Source organism: Chiloscyllium plagiosum, unplaced genomic scaffold (assembly GCF_037043375.1).
Source record: "Chiloscyllium plagiosum isolate Xiang-an unplaced genomic scaffold, Cpla_swu_hap1 HiC_scaffold_2, whole genome shotgun sequence".
Classification (NCBI taxonomy): domain Eukaryota; kingdom Metazoa; phylum Chordata; class Chondrichthyes; order Orectolobiformes; family Hemiscylliidae; genus Chiloscyllium; species Chiloscyllium plagiosum.
Window position 1 is genome coordinate 121229707 of NW_028270140.1, and position 23068 is coordinate 121252774.

General features: G+C 40.9%; 1 protein-coding gene across 1 annotated transcript in view; it reads left to right on the forward strand.

Moving 5' to 3' along the window:
- The window catches only part of iqgap2 (IQ motif containing GTPase activating protein 2), a 360882-nt gene that overhangs the window by 234331 nt on the left and 103483 nt on the right, over nt 1-23068 (forward strand). Inside the window, exons 19-27 of the mRNA XM_088000344.1 lie at nt 3661-3831; nt 4135-4218; nt 4395-4466; nt 5233-5302; nt 11742-11950; nt 12404-12553; nt 13682-13845; nt 14733-14957; nt 18576-18716. Of these exons, the coding sequence (XP_087856470.1) occupies nt 3661-3831; nt 4135-4218; nt 4395-4466; nt 5233-5302; nt 11742-11950; nt 12404-12553; nt 13682-13845; nt 14733-14957; nt 18576-18716 (1286 nt within the window). The remainder of the gene's footprint in view (nt 1-3660; nt 3832-4134; nt 4219-4394; nt 4467-5232; nt 5303-11741; nt 11951-12403; nt 12554-13681; nt 13846-14732; nt 14958-18575; nt 18717-23068) is intronic.

Sequence of the window (23068 nt, forward strand, 5' to 3'; positions counted from 1 at the left end):
CCAAAGAGAAAATGCTGGAAAATCTCAGCAGGTCTGGCAGCATCTGAAAGGAGAGAAAAGAGCTGACGTTTCGAGTCTAACTGACCCTTTGTCAAAGCTGAGTACAATTGGTCTAGGCAGCAAAAGATGGCCTACCTGACGACACGCATGTCCTGTAAATAAGTACAGGTACACAGTCCTTTATCCGAAACGCTCGGGACCAGCTGGTTTTCGGAATTCAGAATTTTTCAAATTTCGGAATAAGTAACAGTTCAACGGTGAAATTTTAAAAATTCTTACCAAATGGCAGGCTCATTGTGAATACTACGGGCCCTGAGACAGAATTGAGGCCTGCCAGTGCTGGGCTGCACCCACCTACGTCACATCTGAGTGACATGCATCGAGTAGTGTGGAGTTGGGTTTGCACGCCAAACAACCATGTTAATGAGAAAAACATTCACAAAAAAGCCTTTGGATTTTGGAGCTTTTCAGATTTCGGATGAACCTTTATCAGAAAATTAAACTCTGATATTGACTTCAAAACTTCAGTCAAATTAACGAGGAGGAGAACTGTCGTTAACTTCAGTCAGCCTGATGGTTGGTTTGTGATAGAGAACAATGCTAGTATCATTGCTTCATTCCACATCAGCTGAGTGACAACAAAGTTTCTCCTTCTCCACCTCTCCCCTGAGGTATGGTGGCCCTCACGTTAAGCCACCACCAGAGTGCTAATTGTGGACTGTTTATCATTTCTCTGCTTGAGCATTTGTTTCGTTAACCATTATGGCCACATTTTATAGAGCCTTGTCAACCATATGCAATTAACTACAATACAAAACAGGATCACTTATTTTAGAGGCGTGGCTTAATTCTGGTGATTCCTCTTAGAGAATTCTCTTGCTTTCAGCAAATTCAATGAATTTTCTTAAAAACAATTACCTGCCATGCCCCATCTTAAATCGCAACACTGTCATTGAATCAGTATGGCACAGGAACAGGTGATTTGGTTGAGGAAAGCTACGCAGACTCCCTGCGGAGCACTCCAGTCGGCCCCATTCTCCTGTTCCATCCCTGTAATTGTACAAGTTATTTCCCATTGGTTCCTGTCCAATTTTCTTTTAAAACTATTTATCATTACTTTCCACTATAGTTGGCAGTAGCAAGTTCCAAGCCTCCTCCACTTATTGAGTAAAGAAGCTATTTGTTATATCGTGCTTGCATCTCTTGACTGAACCCTGAAAACTTGTCTCCTAGTTTCATTTTGTATGAAATGGAATAACATTTGCAAAATTTAAAAAATGGAATCTACTCCTCCTAAACAAAGACTAAATTCACTGATCTGCTTCAAGAAAGTTGGGGGCTGATGGGGAGAGGGCTCCACAGCACAGAATGATCTAAATGTTGATCTTAAAAACAAGGTGCAAGTAAATCTTTTAAAACAAGTACCTTCCACATTCTTTCGTTATATCTTTCAGTTAGTGCTGCGTGTTACATCCTAATCAACACAGCATTCCCATTGTTGGGTCAAGACCCAGGCTATCAAACTGCACACTTGGCCTTCGATACACACACAAAAGCAAGGAGCTGTAATAGGCCATGTGGCCCCTCAAGCATGTTCTGGTTTCATAAAGATCGTGGCTGATCAGTTTGTAATGTCAAATCTACATTCCTGTCCACTATGATAAGTTTTCACCCCCTGGCTTAACGAGAATCTGCCCATTTCTGCCTTAAAAATATTCAAAGACTCTTCTTTTGCTGCCTTTTCAGGACAAAAGTTTTTTTTTTAAAAAAATGGCCCTCTGAAAGATACAGAATTCATCTCCATTTTAAACAAATAACGCCTTGTTCTAGATTCTGCTGTAAGTGGAACCATCCTCTCCGCAACCAAACTGTTAACGCCCCTCAGGATCTTAAATGCTTTAATCAAGCCTTTGCTTCTAGTGTAATAAAAGCAGAAAGTGCTGGCAGCATCTGTTGTTGTTTTGAGTCCCACGTGACTCTCCTTTGCAACTGAAAGGGGCTGAAAAGTTAATAGGTTTTTATGTGGTAGATAAAGCGGGCGAGGTGAAGCAAGTGGAACAGATTGTTAAGATATCCAGGGTGAAAGGCAAAGGAATACTTATGGTAGTAGAGAAGTGATATAGTGAAGAGTGCGTTAATGTTAAGTGTTAACAGCAGAACTAAGGTCTACTGAGAGCAAACCCAAACAGGACCCTTTGTGGGGAGGTGGTATTCTTAAAATGGAGGACAGAGATTGTGGAGTATTGGAACCCCTTACTTGAGGAGGGGTTTAATTGCATTGGAAGCCGTTCAGAGAAAGTTCACTAGATTAACTCCAGAGATAGAAGGTTTGTTTTATGAGGAGCAATTAATCAGTTTTGGCATGTGCTTGCAGAAATTTTGAAGAATGAGAGGAGATTTGATTGGGGTATTCAAGATGCCAAAGGGGATCAACAGTCGTTGTCGCTCATACCTCCTGTGGAGCAGTTTAGAATAAGAGGTCATAGTTTTAGGTTGAGGGATGGCAAATTTAAAATACAGATGATGAGGAGGAATTACCTCTCTCAAGAGGTTATGGATCTGTGCAACTCTATCCCAGGGTGTGGGTGAGCAAAGTGGAGTTGAGATTGCCTACTCCTGCTCCTAGTTGGTGTGTTCTAATGGTTGTCTGAAGTTTTTGAATTCTGTGGAGTCCTGAATGCTGTCAAGTCCCAGAACAGGCAATTCTACATTATTCTCCCAGCTCTCTTTAAAATGATGTGGTGTCATCAGTGTAGGGGAGACTGCATTGTGAGCAGTGAATACATTAGACTAGATTGAAAGAGGTACAAGGAAATCTCTGAAAGGTGTGCTGGGGCATTGACTAGTGAGGACAGATGAGGTAAAGGACAAGGAGGGATAGTTATGAGTGATAGAGGAGTGGAAGGTACAGAGGGAATTGTCGTTATGGAATACAGACAAGGAGGGGAGGGGGGATGTGTTTGGTTGCAGCATCACGCTGAAGATGGCAAAAGTGACAAAGGATGATCCTTTTCATGGCTGGCGGGCTGGAACGTATAGCAAAGGGGGGAGGCAGAAGTGCAGGAAATGGGTTGGACACAAATGTTGGGCCCTGTAGAGCAGAGTGGGACAGGATCCTCAGTTGAGGAAAAAGGAAACTGTGTCAAACACCCTGTGGAAGATGGCACCTTTCGAACAGATGTGAAGGAAATAGAGAAACTGAAAGAATGGAATGGATTGTTGTCAAGGTAATTGTAGGAATCTCTGGGTTTGCAAAGGACATAATTAATGTGCAGCTTATCCACAGAAATCGATACTGAGAAGTTAAAGAGGGGAAGGAACAAGTAAATTGTGACCAATTGGAAACAAAATTGATTAATGCTTCTAATTCCACATAAGAGCAGGCAGCAGCACCAAAAAAGCACTGAGAAAGTGAGCCCAATAAGGCTTGAAACAATAAATGTTCCACATACACCCACAAAAAGACAGGCATAATTGGGACCCATAACAGCGCCTTTTACCAGTGAGCTGAATTAAAGGAGAAATTGTTCAATGTGTGAACGAGCTCAGTGTTCATAGACACACAATACATTTGATGGTTGATGAACTCATGCGGTTTTAACAACCGAGTGCATTCGCTTGCCGCTCCTGAAGATGCCTATTGCTCGGTTTCTCCTTCAGGATACCACTGGCCGAGTCACAGCTGATTACCACCGTGAGCAGCTCTGGTTAGCGAAGGAGAGTCAGATTATCTGTCTGCAGGCACGAGCTAGAGGTTACCTTGTAAGAAAAGCTTACAAAGAACGATTGAACTACCTCCACAAACAGGGACCTTCTGTCATCCGACTACAGGTGAGCTCATAAATTCTTATTCTTGGGCATTAAATGCTTTAAGATAAATGCAGAAAAATAAACTACAGTAACATGATTCATTTCTCAAAGTAACTGTTCACATATGCTAAACTATTTTATTTTTCTTTGACAACAGAGCAATGTTTTTGTTTTTTTTAGAATTCACTACTCTCAAGCAATCCATTAGAAATTTTCCCAGGGTGTATTTGTTGGACAGATTTGTAAATGGGGTGGGAAGGGTAGAGAATTAACTAGTTTGTTGAAGAAACTGGTTTAATCAGCTCCATGTTTTGTTTTGTATAGTCTTCTTGGAAAGGATATAAGCAAAGGAAAGCTTACAAGGGCCGGCTAATGGTCCTGCAAAACAATGTTGCAGCTATTGTTAAGGTAATTTTATACTTAGTATAATTTTGATTTCTTCATACTATGTTGTAATTCTAAAAACAGTTTTATTTGTTATAACTCTAAGTCACGTAAGTTATCTGTAACTGATATTAATTTGAGAAGTAGACACTTGCCTATTGATCATATTTTTAAGAGGCCTTTGGTACCTGTTTCAATAGATCCAGTCTTTTGTGAAGATGTGGAAGACTAGAAAAGCATATCGTGCAAGATGTCAGTACTTCAAAGATCATGTGAGTTACGTCCACATTTGGTATCTTAATATGATGTGACCGGTAACCTTTTCTTTCACGATGTTCACAAGTCTGACCTGCCAATGAGGAAACCCATTTTGTGAAACAATCTTCTTTTGCTCTCGTTCTAATTGTCACTTAATGAAATTAAATCCTGGACTGGACCACCTTCACTTTGCAGCAGACTTTCCTGTGTTTCCTCTACAGTGCATAATCTTTGGTTCCCCTGTACCCAGCCTTGCTGGGAGGAAACTTTAACTACCCTTAAGACTCTCAAGGAACCTACCTGCACCATGGTGCTGGGTAGTTCCAGCTGGTCTGAAACCTGCTGAGGCCAAAATGGTTGGTGCCAAGAATGGGATTAGGAAACTGACATGTTGGTATTTTCAGACCCAGGATTTGCCAAGCTAGTGATAGGACCAGAAGACCCTTCCCCGAGTAGATGCAAGTGTTCCACTGACCCCCAACCTTAGAGTCCAAGGGAATTCTGATTTTCTTGAAGGTGATCACATGATGGAATCTATTATCCTATAGTGGGAACATGGGCTGAAAGGGAAATAAAAGCCATGGAAATGAATCCTGATGCTAATGATTCCCATAATGGATTGAAGTTCTTACTGTTCACAGTGGTAACAAAATTAGAACAGAAATTTTAATGTTTAAGGAATTAATAATGTTAAACTTGTATAGGAAGAAATCGTTTTTTCTGAGTTCCTCAGTTTAAAACTGAGTAATTACAATTTAACTGTATTTCTGCTTCTCTCAGACAAAAGAAATAATTAAAATCCAGGCATTCCTCAGAGCAAATAAAGCTAAGGATGACTACAAAACTCTGAGTGAGTATTTTAATACTTCATGTACTACAATTGAGGTTTTTCTTCAACTTTGTGAATCTCAATCTCTGCTACAATTTCACCATTTTCCTGTTGCTGTTCTCTTTATGATCTCATTTTTTTGGATCACTTATGAGTTTGTGGTTGAGATTAGGCTGGTACCCATGCTTAGGCTAACTATCTGCCAGTACAGTTTGCAGAATGATTTGTTATGGCAATGTGCAGAGAGCAAGTGGAGCGTTGTGTACATCAGCTACATCTGGAATTAATGTCTGATAGTTAGACATTGGGATTCCATTCAGCTGAACTGCAAGTGACCCCACAGTCTATTATAATTGTGCCAACTGCAGGTTGATCTAACTACGAATAATTCTGAAAGCAGAATTATTATAATGAAGCAGTCATCTATATCAACAGTTCTGTATCGTAATTCTTCATTTGAAGAATCCAAAGGCTGAGTTAGGAAATGGGAATTTGGGTCTGTTCTGATCAATGCCTGTTTATTGGTGTTCAAATTATTGTTCACTTAAAAGATCTGATATTTGAGTTTTAAAAAGAAAATGTGACAGGTGTCCTCATTGCTCTTTTTTCATTTCTTTCTTCCTTCCCTCATCCTTGACTCCCTCATTACTTCCTTGAGCTTACGTTATTCAGAGTGTAGGAAAAAGAGTCAGCAAATTAGCAGTTTGAGCCTGTTCCATCTTTAGATCACGGCCTTTCTTAACGAATGAATGAATTAGCTTTACTGTCACATGTACTCACGAGTACAGCAAAAAGTTTACAAGTTGCTACTCGCAGAGCGTACTAAGCTATCTGTTCATTAACTTCATTTAGCTGTCTCCGCTCCACATAACTTAGATTTTTCTTTATTGCCTGATGATTGATTGATTGTCTTGAAAGTTTCAAATATCCCAATATTCACAGCCTTTTAAGGCAAAGAATGACTGATTCCTGCTTCAAAGATTAGACTTGTGTTTTGAATATGTGTATTTTTCAGATTGAAATATTACGATTAGTACTGCAAGTTTTGATTGATTGGAAACTTCTGTTTTTCTGGACATACATTCACTGGAATGATTTTTCTCAGGTGATGAGGTACTACAGTAGTTTGAGAATGGCAGGAGAAATACTTGGAACGAGTAACCGTCCTTCAGGATTCTCAGTTAATCTTATCTAATTGCTCGTGAATGCAGTTACAGAGGGGCTTAGATTTAAGGTGATTGATAAAAGGACTACAGTGACTTGAAGAAAAAACATTTTCATCCTGAGGGTGGTGAGTGGTTTGATGGTTGAGGTGGACACTGGCAACTCATTTAAAAGGATCCATGATCTGCACTTGAAGTGCTTTAGCCGACAAGGGCGAGATGCTGGTATGTGGGATTAGAATAGGTGGCTGGTTTGCTCAACTGGTACAGATGTGATGGGCTGAATGACCTCCCTTTTGCTGTAACTTCTCTATGGAGGAAGACCTTCCCTATGAAGGTTTATGTGAAGGCTGTAGAAGCACTGAGAATGTGGATGATATACGGCTTAAGGAATCTGATGTACATTTGGACACTTTTTATATGAGGATGAGTTTTACAGGCAGTTACATCCTGTTACTTTAATGAACCCCTGGAGACTGTTAGAAAGGATTACTTACCATTGTAGTAAGCAGTGGGGAGAATTTTTGCCAAATAAAGTCATGCTAACGCTGTTTGAGAAGTTGTGAAGACATGAGGAATCAAGGAGAGAAGAGAGACTTGTTTGTGTAGGTGAGGCAGCCTCCTTGAACTGAGTGGGAATGCAGAATAGCTTAAGATGAAAAGGAATGCAACTGTAATAGAGGACTGTATAGTTCGGGGAATAGGTATAGTTCTCTGCTCACAACACAAATCCTGAAGGCTGTTATTTCCTAGTGCCAGAGTTAGGGACTGCATCCCTGGGCTGGAGCGGAGCTTTGAGTGAGAAGAGAAGGATCCAGTTGTTGTGGTGCATGTGGGTAGGTATTACCTAGATAGGACTGAGATGAGAGGTTCCACTGTTGAAGATAAGCAGTCAGGGGCTATGTTAGAATGCAGAACCTCAAACTGGTAATCTCTAGATTACTACCTGAGCCATGAGCAAATTAGTAGAAGATAGATCAGATCAGAGTTAAATGCATGTTTCAGAAATTGCTGCGGACACGGACACCAGTACCAGGAAAAGGCTGAGCTGTTCTGACAGGGCAGTCATCACCTGAATAGTATTGTGATCAATGTCCTTGCATATCTCATAACTAGATCTGTAGAGAAGGCTTTTAACTAAGTGGTATGGGGAGGATTAACAAGAGAAGAAGTTTGGGAAGTTAAAGGCAAGGCCAAAGTTCAGGGTACCAGTATGGATAACGATAACTAGAGTGTAACTGGAAGTGCATGCAAACTTGAGTGCATCATCAATATAGTCAGAGTAGGGGAAAATAAAGCTTAAGACTAACTTGGGAAGGAGGGTTTGGGTGAAGGGGGATCCAGAAGTCTAAAGACAAAAGTTAAGACCATGGAAAAGCATGCTGACAGGCTGAATGGGTAGGGAGTAACAGAGCCTTTAGTATTAATAGTGCATCAGACAATAAGGCCCATGTAGGGAGTAGAGTCTTAGAGATGTTCAATACAGAAACTGACCTTCAGTCCAACTCATCCATGCCGACCAGATATCCTAAATTAATCTATTCCCATTTGCCAGTGTTTGCCCTCTAAACACTTTCTATTCATATACTCATTCGAATGCCTTTTAAATGTTGTAATTGTACCAGCCTCCTCCACTTCCTTCGACAGCTCATCCACATACGCACCGCCCTCTGCGTGAAAAAGTTGCCCCTTCAGTCCCTTTTTAAATCTCACTTTAAACCTATGCCCTCTCGTTTTGGGTTCCCCCACCCTGGGAAAGGATCTTACCTCTTTACCCTATCTATGCTCCTCCTGGTTTTATAAACTTCTGTAAGGTCACTCTTCAGCCTCTGACACTTCAGGGAAACTAGCCCCATACTATTCAGCCTCTCCCTATAGCTCAAATCCTCCAACCCTGGCAACATCCTTGTAAATCTTTTCTGAACCCTTTCAAGCTTCACAACATCCCTCCTATAGTAAGGAGACCAGAACTGCATGCAGTATTCCAAAAGTGTGCTAACCAATGTCCTGTACACCCGCAACATGACTTCCCAACTCCTATACTCAGTGCACTGACCAATAAAGGCAAATACACCAGATGTCTGTCCTTCACTCTGCTATCTACCTATGACTCCACTTTCACGGAACTATGAACCAAGGTCTCTTTGTTCAGCAACACTTACCATTAAATGTATAAGTCCTGCTCTGATCTGCCTTTCCAAAATGTAACACCTCACATTTATCTAAACTAAACTTCTCTTTGTTACTACTTCAAAACTCAATTAAGGTAGTATTTTTAAAATAGTTAAAGTTGAAATCACTTATTCTGAATGCACAGTGTCCACAAAAATAGATTACAAAATGACAAAAGTAGAGCTTATAATTTTTATATAGATATATAAAAGGTTTAGATCGAATTGCCGTTAGAGGGAGAGAGTTTGGATTATACTTTGTGGGCTTCTCATACCCCAGCATAAATGTCAGGGGCAAGCCCACTACCACTTAGTTGATGTGTCCTATTGTAATTTTTTCAGCCAGCAGTCCTTTAGTATAAGGCCGGACTATCCATCTGCAAAAGGTCACTGACTTGGAGCCTTCTTTTTAGATACCATAGTTTATCATTTCATTGGCTTTGTGGATTGTGTCTCTTCACTGAATGTGTCAATTACTGTCTCCGAAATTTATATTACTCTATTTCTTTAACAATGCAGAGTGAAAGTGTCTCCACCATTTTACCTTTTCATGTATAACATTATATACGCATTGGCACTATATTGTTTCTCCCCTATTATGGGGCCCACTTGTGCATTGTCCAGCTCATTCTGTCAGGCTGCGTCCTTCGATTGCCCTGACTCTGTGTTCAGCAACATTGAGCAATTCTCAGCAATTTGCACTGAGTTTCTGGGCCTGTCATACAATATAAATTATAAACAGCAGTGGTAAGAACTCCCCCTTATTCATTTCCTTACCCTTAAGGAAATTTCTTACCTATAAACCCAGGTTGGTTTTGAATTTCCTCAGTTTTGAGTTTAGTGAGAAATCTTCCATGTGGAGCGTAACTGAAAAGTATTTTGAAAATTTCAATAGGTGTGTGAGAGTTTGCCACCCTTGCCTTAGAATCTGATGAAGGATTGACTTCCTTAAAATTAAGTGCTTGGTTAGTCAGAATCTCCCTGTTATTTGCTCAGTTGTTATGTGTATAATTGAGCAATTGTCAATGATGTTCGATAATTGATTCCATTGTATTACAATAAGTCTGATATATAACTTACTGTAAGGTATTGCTTTAAAATAAATTATAACACAAATGTTGAGAGATTTAGAAGGGAAGAACGTTTTCTTAATTTTGTGGAACATATGTTTGATGTAAATGTCTTGTGGAAACCAGTGCCAGTTAAATTAACTTGTTGTTTATTTTCTGTCTGGGAGCTGGCTATGTTGGCAAATGATATAACTTTAAAAACACATTAGTGCAAACTGCTCTAAATGAATTAATTTAACTGGAGCCAAACCTTTGGACAAGTACATTTAATTAAATGTTTAAAACATCACCCGAATTGCTGGGGTGAGGGTGGAGGAGTCAGAACAAATGCCTTGTACTTGTTCTTTACTTCTGGTCAGAATTAACTGTATCGTCGTCACTACTGAATCCAATGGATAATTGATAAATAACAGGATTAAAGGTAAAAAAAGTGTAAATTCCTGAGGAGTTGGAAGAATTCTTGGCTGCACGTGTATGCCTTCAACATCATCTAGGACTGGGCTAATAAGTGTCAGGTGACATTCCTACCTCGAATACCAGGAATTAACGACCAGCAGTTACAGAAACTGTTCGCCATCATCAATATCCCAGGACTCCTCAATGACCAGAGGCTCACCTGGACAGACCTTAATGCTGTGGCAGCTAAAGTAGGTCAGAGAGTTTAATATGCTATGTTAATGGACTCGCCACCTGATTTTCTCCCACGTACAAGACAGGAATGTAATGGAATATGCTCTGCTTTTTTGAATGGGTGCAGCAGCAAAGATGTTTGAAGCTCGACACCATCTAGGACAAAGTATTCTGCTTGGCATTTCTTCCACACAGATAAACACCCACTCCCTTCACAGATTGGTGCACTGTGGCTGCAGTTTGTATTGTCTACAATAAAACGCTTGTCAAGGCTTCTTTTGGCTGCTGCTCCTAACCCTGTGACCATCAGAACACTATATCGCCTGCAATTTCCTCTCCATGTCACCAATCACTCCTGACTATAGACATCAGTTGCCCACTGTGGAGTTGAGCTTTAATGACTCCATACTGACAACTTGAAAACAGGTCAACCAGCTGAGGATTTATGAAATCCAGCAACGTTTATGATCACTTCCTGGCACCAGCATTTATTTACAGATTGTTTTAAGCTATGTTTAAATTCTCCAGCTGCCGTAGTGAGATTCGATCTCATTTTGTCTCGATTAAAAGTGCTATTTTCAGGATCAGTAGTTTGATAGCAAGGCTATTACTGCTAAAAGTTTTGTCAAGTTATGTATTTTTGAAGTTTAGTAAAACTTTGAATCAGTTGGTTTTCTATGTTATGGTATTTTTCTTTGTGGTTTGAATGTGCAATTGTCCTTTGAATTATTATGCTTTAATTAAGGACATCTCCTGTGGTATGATACAGAGCCAGATGAACTAAAGGTTTCCCTGATTTAATCTAAATAGACTGATCTAAGCTTATCAGTTTTAAAGCTCTGCAATCAGCCACTTTTTGTAGGCTAAACCATTAGTGACCCTCACTGGAGAGCACGTATATCAGTGAGGACAGGAACTCCTCAGCTGTACATTTGTCCTGATGGAGGGTTTGTGCAGGACTGTAGAGGGTAAATTGCTACCTTCGAGGGGTAAAAAAGCACAAGGAGTAGAGAGAAAATAAACTATTTTCATTGGAATTATTGCTTCAGTATGAAAGCACCATACAAGATGATTAGGGGTTTAGATAGGGTCGACAGTGAGAATCTTTTTCCACGTATGGAGTCAGCTATTACAAGGGGGCATAGCTTTAAATTAAGGGGGGGGTAGGTATAGGACAGATGTTAGGGGTAGATTCTTTACTCAGCGAGTCGTGAGTTCATGGAATGCCCTGCCAGTAGCAGTGGTGGACTCTCCCTCATTATGGGCATTTAAGTGGGCATTGGATAGGCATATGGAGGATAGTGGGCTAGTGTAGGTTAGGTGGGCTTGGATCGGCGCAACATCGAGGGCCGAAGGGCCTGTACTGCGCTGTATTCTTCTATGTTCTATGTACTTTCTAGTTGTGTGTTTGTTTTTCCTCCTTTAGTCAGTGCGGAGGAGCCCCCGCTGAATGTTGTACGTAAATTTGTTCACCTGCTGGATCAGAGTGCCTTGGATTTCGAGGAGGAGCTGGAAGTTACAAGAATAAGGGAGGAAGTTGTTACCAAAATCCGATCCAATCAGCAGCTAGAGAAGGATCTCAACCTAATGGACATTAAGATTGGGCTTCTTGTGAAAAATAGGATAACATTACAGGTCTGTATCTGTCTTATGTTCTTCCAATGCCAATTCTTGCATTCATAAACTTTCCCCCACCCACCGCTGCTGTCTCTTCCCCCACTGACCCTACTCTCCTCTTGTTCAACCTCATGATTCCATTCCACGCAATTACCTCATTATCCCATCTTCTCTCCTCTTAAACCTCTCTGCACTCTCCACTCCCCTTTTACAGCATTCCTCACTATGTAACTGTCTGAGAAAGCGATGTTTCAATTACTGTTCTGTATAAGTTTGAAATCCTGCAAAGTAAGGGGCACTATTACCTCGCGAAGAAAGTATTTGTGTCATCCTTTGGAACAGATGAAGGAATAGAAATATTAATTCAATGGAATAGTAGGATGTTTAGCAGCAGCGGTACAATTCCAGTTTTGAGAAGAGTTCCATCTCTGAAAACACATCACATCTAATCTTTTCCCATTTTCCCAACAGGATGTGATTTCCCACAGCAAGAAAATGGATAAGAAGAACAAGGGCCAGGCTATGGAAGTCATTTCGGGTGACAAGCAAGGACTAAAATCACTCAGCAAGGAAAATAGGAAAAAACTGGAAGCATACCAGCATCTCTTCTACTTGCTTCAGGTAGCAAATTGGAGATAATGTTTTTGAAGAAGTAAAGTATAAAATAGACCAACAGGAATTCAGTTTGGCTGGTCTTTATTTCAATGTTAAGATTTTCTGGACCTAGAGACTCATTCCTTTTGTGGGTGTAAGGTTCGTCCTGGATTGTTTTGCAGTTACCACAGGAATGTGACTCCATGCCATTTGTAGGCACTGATTGTTTTCCGATCCACTACCTCAGCAATGAACAACTTGCTCAATAGTGCTTTCTAAAAACAAAAATGGATTTTGTCGTCCTGCTGTAATATGAGCGTAATATGAGCTGTCGCTTCACCATTATCACTTGTAACTAGTGCCAGCATGTGATCAATTATCTCAGCAATTGGATTTTATTTTATTTTATTCCTTGACTGAACGAGTTTGGCTCATGTGGCAAAAGAGAGACTCGAGCATCTCTGTGCTGTTGTTCTATGATAGCAGTTGCCAGCTGGCGAACTGTGGAATCAGTCTCATCAAACGCAATTTGATTACATTGCATAGCTGATCCACATACTGCTTCCGTTCCATCTGTCTATCATGATGTTGCTTCATAAATTTGCATAACGTGTTTAGCTACCTATTCCTATTCTCACAAGTTTGTGGCATCAACATCTCCATTCAAAGATGTCTGGTTTAAATTCTGCTCTCAGCTAACATTTTGTAGTTAGTTGCTTCCATTTTGTTTGAACTGTGATACTTTAACTGGTGCCACCAAATAGGTAAAGATCTATCAGCTGATTTGGACACACTGTGCCTGCGAATGTTACAAACTGACAACACCTAAAAGTGTATTGCCCAGATGCAAGAAGAGAACAAAAGTAAAAAAAAACCTCAAATTCACTTGATTAAAAACTTGTTTTTTAGGTGTTAGATGTTGGATAGTGCATTGGCAATTCTACATGAGAACAAATGGGGATTGGCACCAGTACTTCTTGAGCATGCTTTAATATCTGGCTCATGGTGGGACCAGCACCAGTGTTGTCCTACTCAGCCTGCGGTTATGCACATGACCAGGAGGAAGTTTCATAAAGAAGTGTTGAATTATGTTTTTGAGTAATAATTGTTCATAAGGCTAACCCTTTGAGCCAATGTTTCTGTTTTCCATCCCAGACAAATCCAACCTACCTAGCCAAATTGATCTTCCAGATGCCTCAAAACAAGTCAACTAAATTCATGGATACTGTCATCTTCTCCTTATACAACTATGCATCAAACCAGCGAGAAGAATATCTGCTGCTAAAACTCTTTAAAACTGCTTTGGAGGAAGAAATCAAGTATGTTGGCTCAGGGACTCTTCTTTGGAAGGTCACTGGACTCGTAACATTAATTCTACTTCCTCTCCACAGATGCTGCCGTACCTGCTGAGATTTCCCAGCAATTTCTGTTTCTGTGTGAAGGCAAATAAAAAAATGGTGTGGCCGTGAACCTTTTCTCTTTTATAAAATTTGCCTTGCAAAGAAACAGTGAGCCCTACAATCATAATGACAGAACTGAAAGCTCTCACATATGAGGAAGAGGCTCTAAACATGTTTACTTCCAAACCCCCTGAAACTAGCAGCTGGAAATAACAAAAAATGACTGCAGACACTAGCCATGTAGCTTTGATTAATGGAACTTTTTTTTTTAATGATCTTGTATCCAGTTGAAGTTGTATATAAAATTAGGAGCTTTATACAATATGATTGTTGTCATGTTCCTTGTAATTACAGTGCAAAGCATCATATACTAAAAGAAGGAAAAATGTACACTGGCCATAACTATAAATTGTTTTAGCATTATGGATAAAAATCAGAATATGTTCCTTTTTAATATCAAGGCAGAGAGAATGGCTATCTATTGGTGACACATGAACATTCAAGTATATGGATATGTATGCTATACTGCAAAATGAATTCTTAATCACCATAGTTAGCCAAAAGCAAACAGTAATAGCTTGCCATCCCTTAATGTTAAAGAATAAAGTTGCAAATCTAAGATATTTAATGAAACGTGACCAAATGTTGTGCAATATGATTAAATATTTATCATTTGAAAATAAAAATTCAGAAGCAAGTGCTTTAACTGAGTTCTGAGAATGTACGGAGTAGCTTTTCTTTGGCGAAGGCGTGAATTAAAGCTCTTAAATTCTGCACATGTTTTCTCTTATGTTTACGAAATACAGGTCTAAGGTGGATCAGGTTCAAGATATTGTCACTGGAAACCCCACGGTCATTAAAATGGTGGTCACCTTCAACCGTGGTGCACGTGGACAGAATGCTCTCAGGCAGCTGCTTTCTCCTGTAGTAAAAGAAATAATGGAGGATAAAACTCTCTCGATCAATACAAACCCAGTGGAGGTGTATAAGGCCTGGGTAAATCAAATGGAGATGCAGACTGGTGAAGCCAGGTTGGTAACATAATTGACAAATTAATAATCGATAAGTGTGTACAAGCTCACCTTTTTGGTAGTTTTATTGTAATAGAAGAATTTTTCAACACAGAAGCAAGTCATATAGTCCAGCCCAGATCAAGTCATATAGTCCATTCTATGTTAGCTCGTCAAATAAGCTTGGTATGGATATTAATCCCATTGTATACATATAGTGTTCAAACTTTGGGACTCGAGCCATGTTTCCTTTTGAGCCTTTCTGGGTGTTGGTTACCTGTTACTCATCTGGTGTCAACCCAAAACAGATTCCTGGCATGTGTTATGCAACCTTTTCAGTAGAAGCTTCAATCCACTACTCCCTGAATGAGTTGGATCACGAAAAGCACATTCCAGGACAGCTGCTGAATGCAAAACAGCAAATACAAATGGATGGGATAAATTCCATAATGTTGTAAAAGTTGACCAAAGTCCAGTGAGAGAACGCTGTATGTTTTTGCACAGTTGCAGTTTCCAGGTGCTAGATTGGGTCAAGGGCAATCAATTAAAACCCCTTTGTGTTCCTCTTTTTTTATGTTATCTTTTTTTTACATACTATTTTTTTCTCTTAATTTTATTATTCCTGACTCTTAGCTGAGAATAACTTTCTGTGCATCTGTATTACACTGAAGAAAGGTTAGTTCAGTAATGTCATTTAGGGAAGGAAATCTGCCATCCTTTCCTGGTCTGGCCTACATGTGACTCCAGACCACGGCAATGTGATTGACTATCAACTGCACCCCCATTGTGCCATTAGGGATGGGCAAAAAATACTGGCCGAGCCAGTAACATTCAAATCTCATGAATGAATTTTTAATAAAAGTTAAAAATTACTGGAAGGAGATTTGATAGGGATTTTTAAAATCACGAATGGGGTGGATAGAGCAAATGGAGAGAAGTTATTCCCACTCGTTTAAAACAAAAATGGATCTGCGGTGATATGCAAAGGAAGCAAGGGTTACATGAGAAAAAACGTTATCTCTCAACGAGTAGTTAAGGCATGTAATGCACTGCCTGGAAATCTTGTGGAGGCAGGTTCAGTTGAGGCATTCATAATGGTGTGTATAGTTCTGGGGCAAGAACAGGAGGTTGGCACTGAGTAATGATGCTTATTTGAAGAGCAGGTGCAGGTATGATAGGCTGAATGGCCTGTGCCGTAACAGTTCTGTGGTTCTGATTCACTATTATAGACTTCTTTTCTAAAAAACAAAATTAAGCTGATGTAATGGAGGCTTTAATTTATTCCCCATTGTGTCAGGAAGAAACAAATTATCGAGATCATTACAAAATTGTTTACTTGAAGTTGTGTACTTCACCTGGTCTTTAAGTTAATGCCTAGAGTAAGCCAGCTTAAAGATTGATGAGGATGTCATGCTGCAGCTCGGTGTGCTGTCTTTAGAATGGAATTTTAGATTGGAAAACCACAATATTGTGGTCAAATTCACACTGCATCAGGAACAGTAACTCAATCGCAGTTTGATCTGAATGGGCAGACAGTGGCCAGAGGGATGCGATCACTGTCTGCTTAAAGATGGCAAACAGGCCTTGGAAGTTGGAGTGTCAATAGCAGGTCCTCCAGCATGATGGGAGCCGCAGCCTGCCAATGTAGTGAAGGGCAGCACGATGGTTCACTGGTTAGCTCTGCTGCCTCACAGCTCCAGGCACCTGGGTTGGATTCCACCCTTGGGTGACTGTGCAAACTCCACATGGACAATCTCTCCATGTCTGCTTCGGTTTTCACCCACAATCTGAAGATGTGCATGTTGGGTGGATTGGCCATGCTGAATTGCCCATAGTGTCCAGGAATGTGTAGATTAGGTGCACTAGCCACGGCAAGTGCATGAGTCAGATAGGGGGAGTGGGTCTGGGTTGCTCTTCAGAGGTCAGTGTGGACTTAATGGACCGAATGGCCTGCTTCCACATTGCACAGAATCTATGAAACCAATGAAGACTGAGAGCAAGAATGCCTCCATTTTGGGACATCCTCTTATATTCATTGTACATTTCATTTGAAATTACAAATAGCTGTAGCTGCTAGCCCCCACATCCTGTGGAGGACCAGTCCCTCACTAGCTTGGCTGCAGCCAGGTGATAATGGTGGAGGTAAGGGAATGTCAAAGTGATCCCTAGAGCACTGCCCCCACCCCCACCCCCACCCCCACCCCCACCACCTTGATCTGCCAACAGGAGACTGCCTGCAGACATCTGCAGCGCTCCTGATTTGTTGATTAAATGAGTGGGTGATTGAGGTGGGTTAGTGGTTGCAGATACGGACATTATAATTGTTGCACCACTTGAGGGAAAATACTTGTTCCCAGATATGCAGAAACGTCAGCACACTGGCTGACTTCATGAAATTCTACATCTTCCTTGCCCTGTATTCCTGCCTGTGTATCAGCATTATAACCTTGTCCCATGTGTTTTGAAATCTAGAATCCATATACAGAGGAACCTCGATTATCCTAAGGACATGGGTGGGGAGTATTTCGCTCAGTTCATCGGATGTTGGATAACATAGTTAACCACACAACGGGACCTCGCATTGTTGTTTGGATCATCTGAAATCACTCCCCACCCCTATCCGCTTTCCACAAAGACCGTTCCCTCCGTGACTACCTGGTCAGGTCCACGCCCCCTTACAACCCATCCTCCCATCCTGGCACCTTCCCCTGCCACTGCAGGAATTGCAAAACCTGTGCCCACACCTCCTCTCTCAGCTCCATCCAAGGCCCCAAAGAAGCCTTCCACATCCATCAAAATTTCACCTGCACCTCCACAAATGTCATTTACTGCATTCCTTGCTCCCGATGCGGTCTCCTTTACATTGGGGAGACTGGCGCCTTCTCGCAGAGCGCTTCAGGGAACATCTCCAGGACAACCGTACCAATGAACCCCACTGCCCTGTGGCCGAACATTTCAACACCCCTCCCACTCTGCCGAGGACGTGCAGGTCCTGGGCCTCCTCACCACCCGCTGCCTGGAAGAAGAACGCTTCATCTTCCGCCTCGGAACACTTCAACCCCAGGGCATCAATGTGGACTTCATCAGTTCCCTCATTTCCCCTTCCCTCACCTCACCCCAGTTCCAAACTTCCAAGCACCGTCCCCTTGACCTGTTCTACCTGTCTATCTTCCTTCCCACCTATCCTCTCCATCCTCCTCTCCGACCTATCACCTTAACCTCTTCCTCCATCCACCTATTGCACTCTCAACTATCTTCTTCCCAGCCCCTTCCACTCCCATTTATCTCTCCACCCTGGAGGCTTCCAGCCTCATTCCCGATGAAGGGCTGCTGCCCGAAACGTCAGTTTTCCTATTCCTTGCATACTGCCTGACCTGCTGTGCTTTGCCAGCACCACTCTAATCTTGACTCATCTGAAATTCAGTTAATCGAATGCCGGATAATCGAGGTTCATATGTAACCCTAATCTCTATTCTCATGTACTTCAGTTTGGAATGGGTAGATAATTTCACTCAAATTATTGAGGATTCCGCACTCTGATTCAGTTTTTTCTCTTTTCAATAATTCATTTACTGGTGTTTCTAATCAAAGCTATGAATTGCATGTCTAAGGAAATATTACATTGTATTGCATTTGCAGCAAACTGCCATATGATGTCACAGCAGAACAGGCCTTGTCACATGCAGAAGTCAAGACAAAACTTGAAACCTCAATGCACAACCTGCAAGCAGTCACCGATAAGGTTCTCATGTCCATTAGCACATCCTTGGATACCATTCCGTAAGTATCATATGTCATAGAATCGTAGACTATCAGCATCCATGTGGAAGTCTTTAGCCCATTAAGCCTATTCTTGGAGACCTGTGAACAAGCTTCCAGTTATACCCATTGTCTATCTCTATACGTTGCAGATGGATTCAGAATTGAGATATTACATAGAAACAAATATTAGAAATCAGTGCAATTGAAATTTGTTTTAAATATACCAAAAATCATTGTGTATTTTCATATTTCACAGTTATAAACTGCAGTTACATTTGTATCCATAAGTGTTGACTTGGCTTTTGTATGCAGCAACCATTAAATTTAACCAAAGTTTGATAGCATTTCCACTCATTGGACACTGATTTTGTTTAAAATACAATGCCAGCTTCAGCCTTATGTCATTGCCAAACTTGTTTGCAAAAGTAAAGTGCCCTGAAGGTATTTTCATCTGTACATCATTTTTATTTTAATGAATGGTATACACTGACACTTTCTCGATTCCTATAGTGACTAGATTCCTAGATTCCCTACTGTGTGGAAACAGGCCCTTCGGCCCAACTAGTCCTTACCGACCCTCTAAAGAGTAACCCACCCAGACCCATTCCTCCTGACTAATGCGCCTAACTCTATAGGCAATTTAGCATGATCAATTCACCTAACCTGTACATCTTTGGACTGTGGGAGGAAACCGGAGCACCCAGAGGAAACCCACGCAGAAGCAGGGAGAATGTGCAAACTCCACACACAGTTGCCCGAGGCTGGAATCAAACCCGGGTCCCTGGCGCTGTGAGGCAGCAGTGCTAACCACTGAGCCACCATGCCGCCATTAGCATTTCTTTACAAACTGAGTCAGTTGTTGCAAATGTTTCCAAGATCATCAAAATTAAAAATCTGTTTGAAGATATTGAAATAGTCATTGCAGTTCATTCATTTCTTGGTCCTAAAACAAGGATCACAAATTTTCAATGTGTTATCTCACTCTGGATAAGCACCTGACGGCATCTTATGCTTTTGTGAGCTCGCCCCAGCGGTCAACTCAAATCAGCCATTTTAAAATATGGGGCTGAAGTCAGAACGGGGTGCTCTTGCAATATTTCCTCTACGTGCCATTATCGATGAATGTTCATGTTTAATTTTCAGCAGCAAAACAATACCTACCTTCAGTTGGTACCGGTTTCCTATAAATGAGCAATGCACAATGCTGACAACCCCTCATTAGGCAAGTTGCCAGTTTATTTAAATTAGTCACAACACCTCCGATTTGTCCACATGTTTAGACATGCACTCCAAGAATCGCACCTATTCTGCACCCAAAATTGGACTTAAACCAATTTTATCATCGTCCTGCTTATTAAGCTGTCATTGAATTAACAGCTACTTGCCTACCACTCTAGCTTTTGATTCTGAATTCATTGATCAAATGATTCCAAGGACTTGATAACTGGTCTCAAGCAGAAAGTAAATTCGTTAACATTATATCGAACTGTAGATCCTGTTTTCTTAATTCAAATGAAACTCTGGAGAGCTTTATTGATTTTCATCTGGATTTCATTTGTATTAGATACCTATGTACAAGTTGATTTAAATGTACTTTGCTCAGGTTTTTTTTCCTCTACTCCATAAAACAAAAGACTGATTTGCCCTTAGCAGCGATAGTAACAAGTGTTATAGAACAATTTGTACTGGTCCTGCTGCTCATCTGGTATCAGTTCCTTTCTTCCCCATGCTCACCCATGTTACACTAAACTATAGAAAAATAAACTATCTGAATTATTTTTTCAAATATTGTGATTATGAATAAATGCATACTTAATTTTAAACTAAGACTCCAATGTGTGATTCTGGTTTGTGTAACTTGCATTTTCTGCTAGTATCAACAGGAACTGATGGTTAGGTCTGAAGTGATATTTTTTATAACAGACTTAAAGTATTAATGATAATGTGTAGTGATAAAGTCAACATTCAGAGACTATCAGCAAATATTTATGCAAGTATCTAGAAATGCATAAGTTGATCAATGAGAAACCAGAATTGATTTGAGGCTGGTCATTTTTAACTAAAAATTACCGTTTTTAGGTGACCAACTGCAAAAGTAAATGCATGTAATCTGTAACAATTTTCAGATTAGATTTGATGAGCTTTTGGATTGATTGACATTTAAGAAAAGTTTTGGCATTTTGAAATCCCAATGATTTGCGTAAAAACCTGGTTGGTTGAGTAAAAAACTCAATGTATTGGAGTAAATGAATGTTGCTCAGGTTAGACAAGGGTCAGTTCTGAATTATTTTATCCACTGCATTTGAAGAGCATATGGACTTGTGCAGAGGAAGTGCAAACATGAAATCTTCAGACTCTGTAAAAGGAGGGAACTTGGTTAGCAGCAAGGAGAATAGTAAATATGTCTGGATGATATGTTGAGCAGAAGGGATAAATTCAATTTAATTTGAATTTGAGGGCCAATCCATGATGGATGAAAGAAAATAGGGATAGAAAATGCAAAATGGAAAAACACTGAAGATGGGTGAACTAAAAAATAAAGCTATTCCTTCATGAAATTATGAATGCAGAAGGGCGTACCCATTCAGGAGACTGGAATTGAATTTTAGAAATAAAGGCAGAGTTAATAGCGCATTGAGTGGAGAGCAGAACAATGGTATTAGAATAACCGAGAGATGCATAGGCAAATTTTCTCTTCTTAAATGGTAGGTTGTACTTTGGAATCTTCCTTCAATAAAACATGCTTAGTCTTGTTCACCATACTTGAATTCCATTCCTGTACTGGCCATAAAGATCCAGTCTTCTGTACTTCACCCTTCAGCTGAGCCATGTGATCCTCTGGTTAAACTCTCTACCACTCCTCTCGTGCTCGTGCTCGCTCACGCTCTCGCTCTCTAGAGAGAGAGAGAAGCCCTGTCATCCTCTGGGACAATGGTAACTTTACCTTTTGCTGGTGGTAGCTAACAATTAAAATAAAATTTAGTTCTAACTGAGATGTACTTTGCTAGCTGGATAATCTGCATGGAGTAAAAGCATCACACTAAAACTCTCAGCGTAGAGTCACAGAAATGTACAGCACAGAAACAGACCCTTCTTTCCAACTCGTCATGCTGACCAGATATCCCAACCCAATCTAGTCTTACCTGCCAGCACCCAGCCCACATCTCTCCAAACCCTTCCTATTCATATACCCGTCCAGATGCCTTTTAAATGTTACAATTATACGAGCCTCCACCATAGGGTTTTTGCCTGAAAAGTCGATTCCCCTGCTCCTTGGATGCTGCCTGACCTGCTGTGCCTTTCCAGCACCACACTCACTCGAATCTCCATCATCTGCAGTCCGCACTTTCATTTCCTCAGGCAGGCCATTCCATACACATACTGCCCTCTGCATGAAAATGTTGCCCTTAGATGTCTCTTTTATATCTTTCCCCTCTCACCCTAAACCTATGCCCTCTAGTTCTGGACTCCCCCACCCCAGGGAAAAGACCTTGTCTATTTATCCTATCCATGCCCCTCATGATTTTATAAACCTCTATAAGGTCACCCCTCAGCCTCCGATGCTCCAGGGAATACAGCCCCAGTCTATTCAACCTCTCCTTATAGCTCAAATCCTCCAACCCTGGCAACATCCTTGTAAATTTTTTCTGAACCTTTTTCAAGTTTCACAACATCCTTCCGATAGGAAGGAGACCAGAATTGCATGCAATATTCCAACAGTGTCCGAACCAATGTCCTGTACAGCTGCAACATGACCTTCCAACTCCTGTACTCAATACACTGACCAATAAAGGCAAGTATAACAAACATCACCTTCACTATCCTATCTCCCTGTGATTACTTTCAAGGAGCTATGAACCTGCACTCCAAGGTCTCTTTGTTCAGCAGCACTCCCTAGGATCTTACCATTAAGTATATAAGTCCTGCTAAGATTTGCTTTCCCAAATTGCAGCACCTCGCATTTATCTAAAATTAAACTCCATCTGCCACTCCTCAGCCCAATGGCCCATCTGATGAAGATCCCAATGTAATCTGAGGTAACCTTCTTTGCTCTCCACGACACCTCCAATTTTGGCGTCATCAGCAAACTTACTTAACTATACCTCTTAATTTGCAAATGACGAAAAGTAGTGGACCCAGCACCGTTCCTTGTGACACTCCATTGGTCACAGGCCTCCAATTTGAAAAAGAACCATCCACCACTGTGGGTGGCACAGTGGTTAGCACTGCTGCCTCTCAGCACCAGAGACCCGGGTTCAATTCCTGCCTCCGGCAACTGTCTGTGTGGAGTTTGCACATTCTCCCCGTGTCTGCATGGGTTTCCTCCGGGTGCTCCGGTTTCCTCCCACAGTCCAAAAATGTGTAGGTTA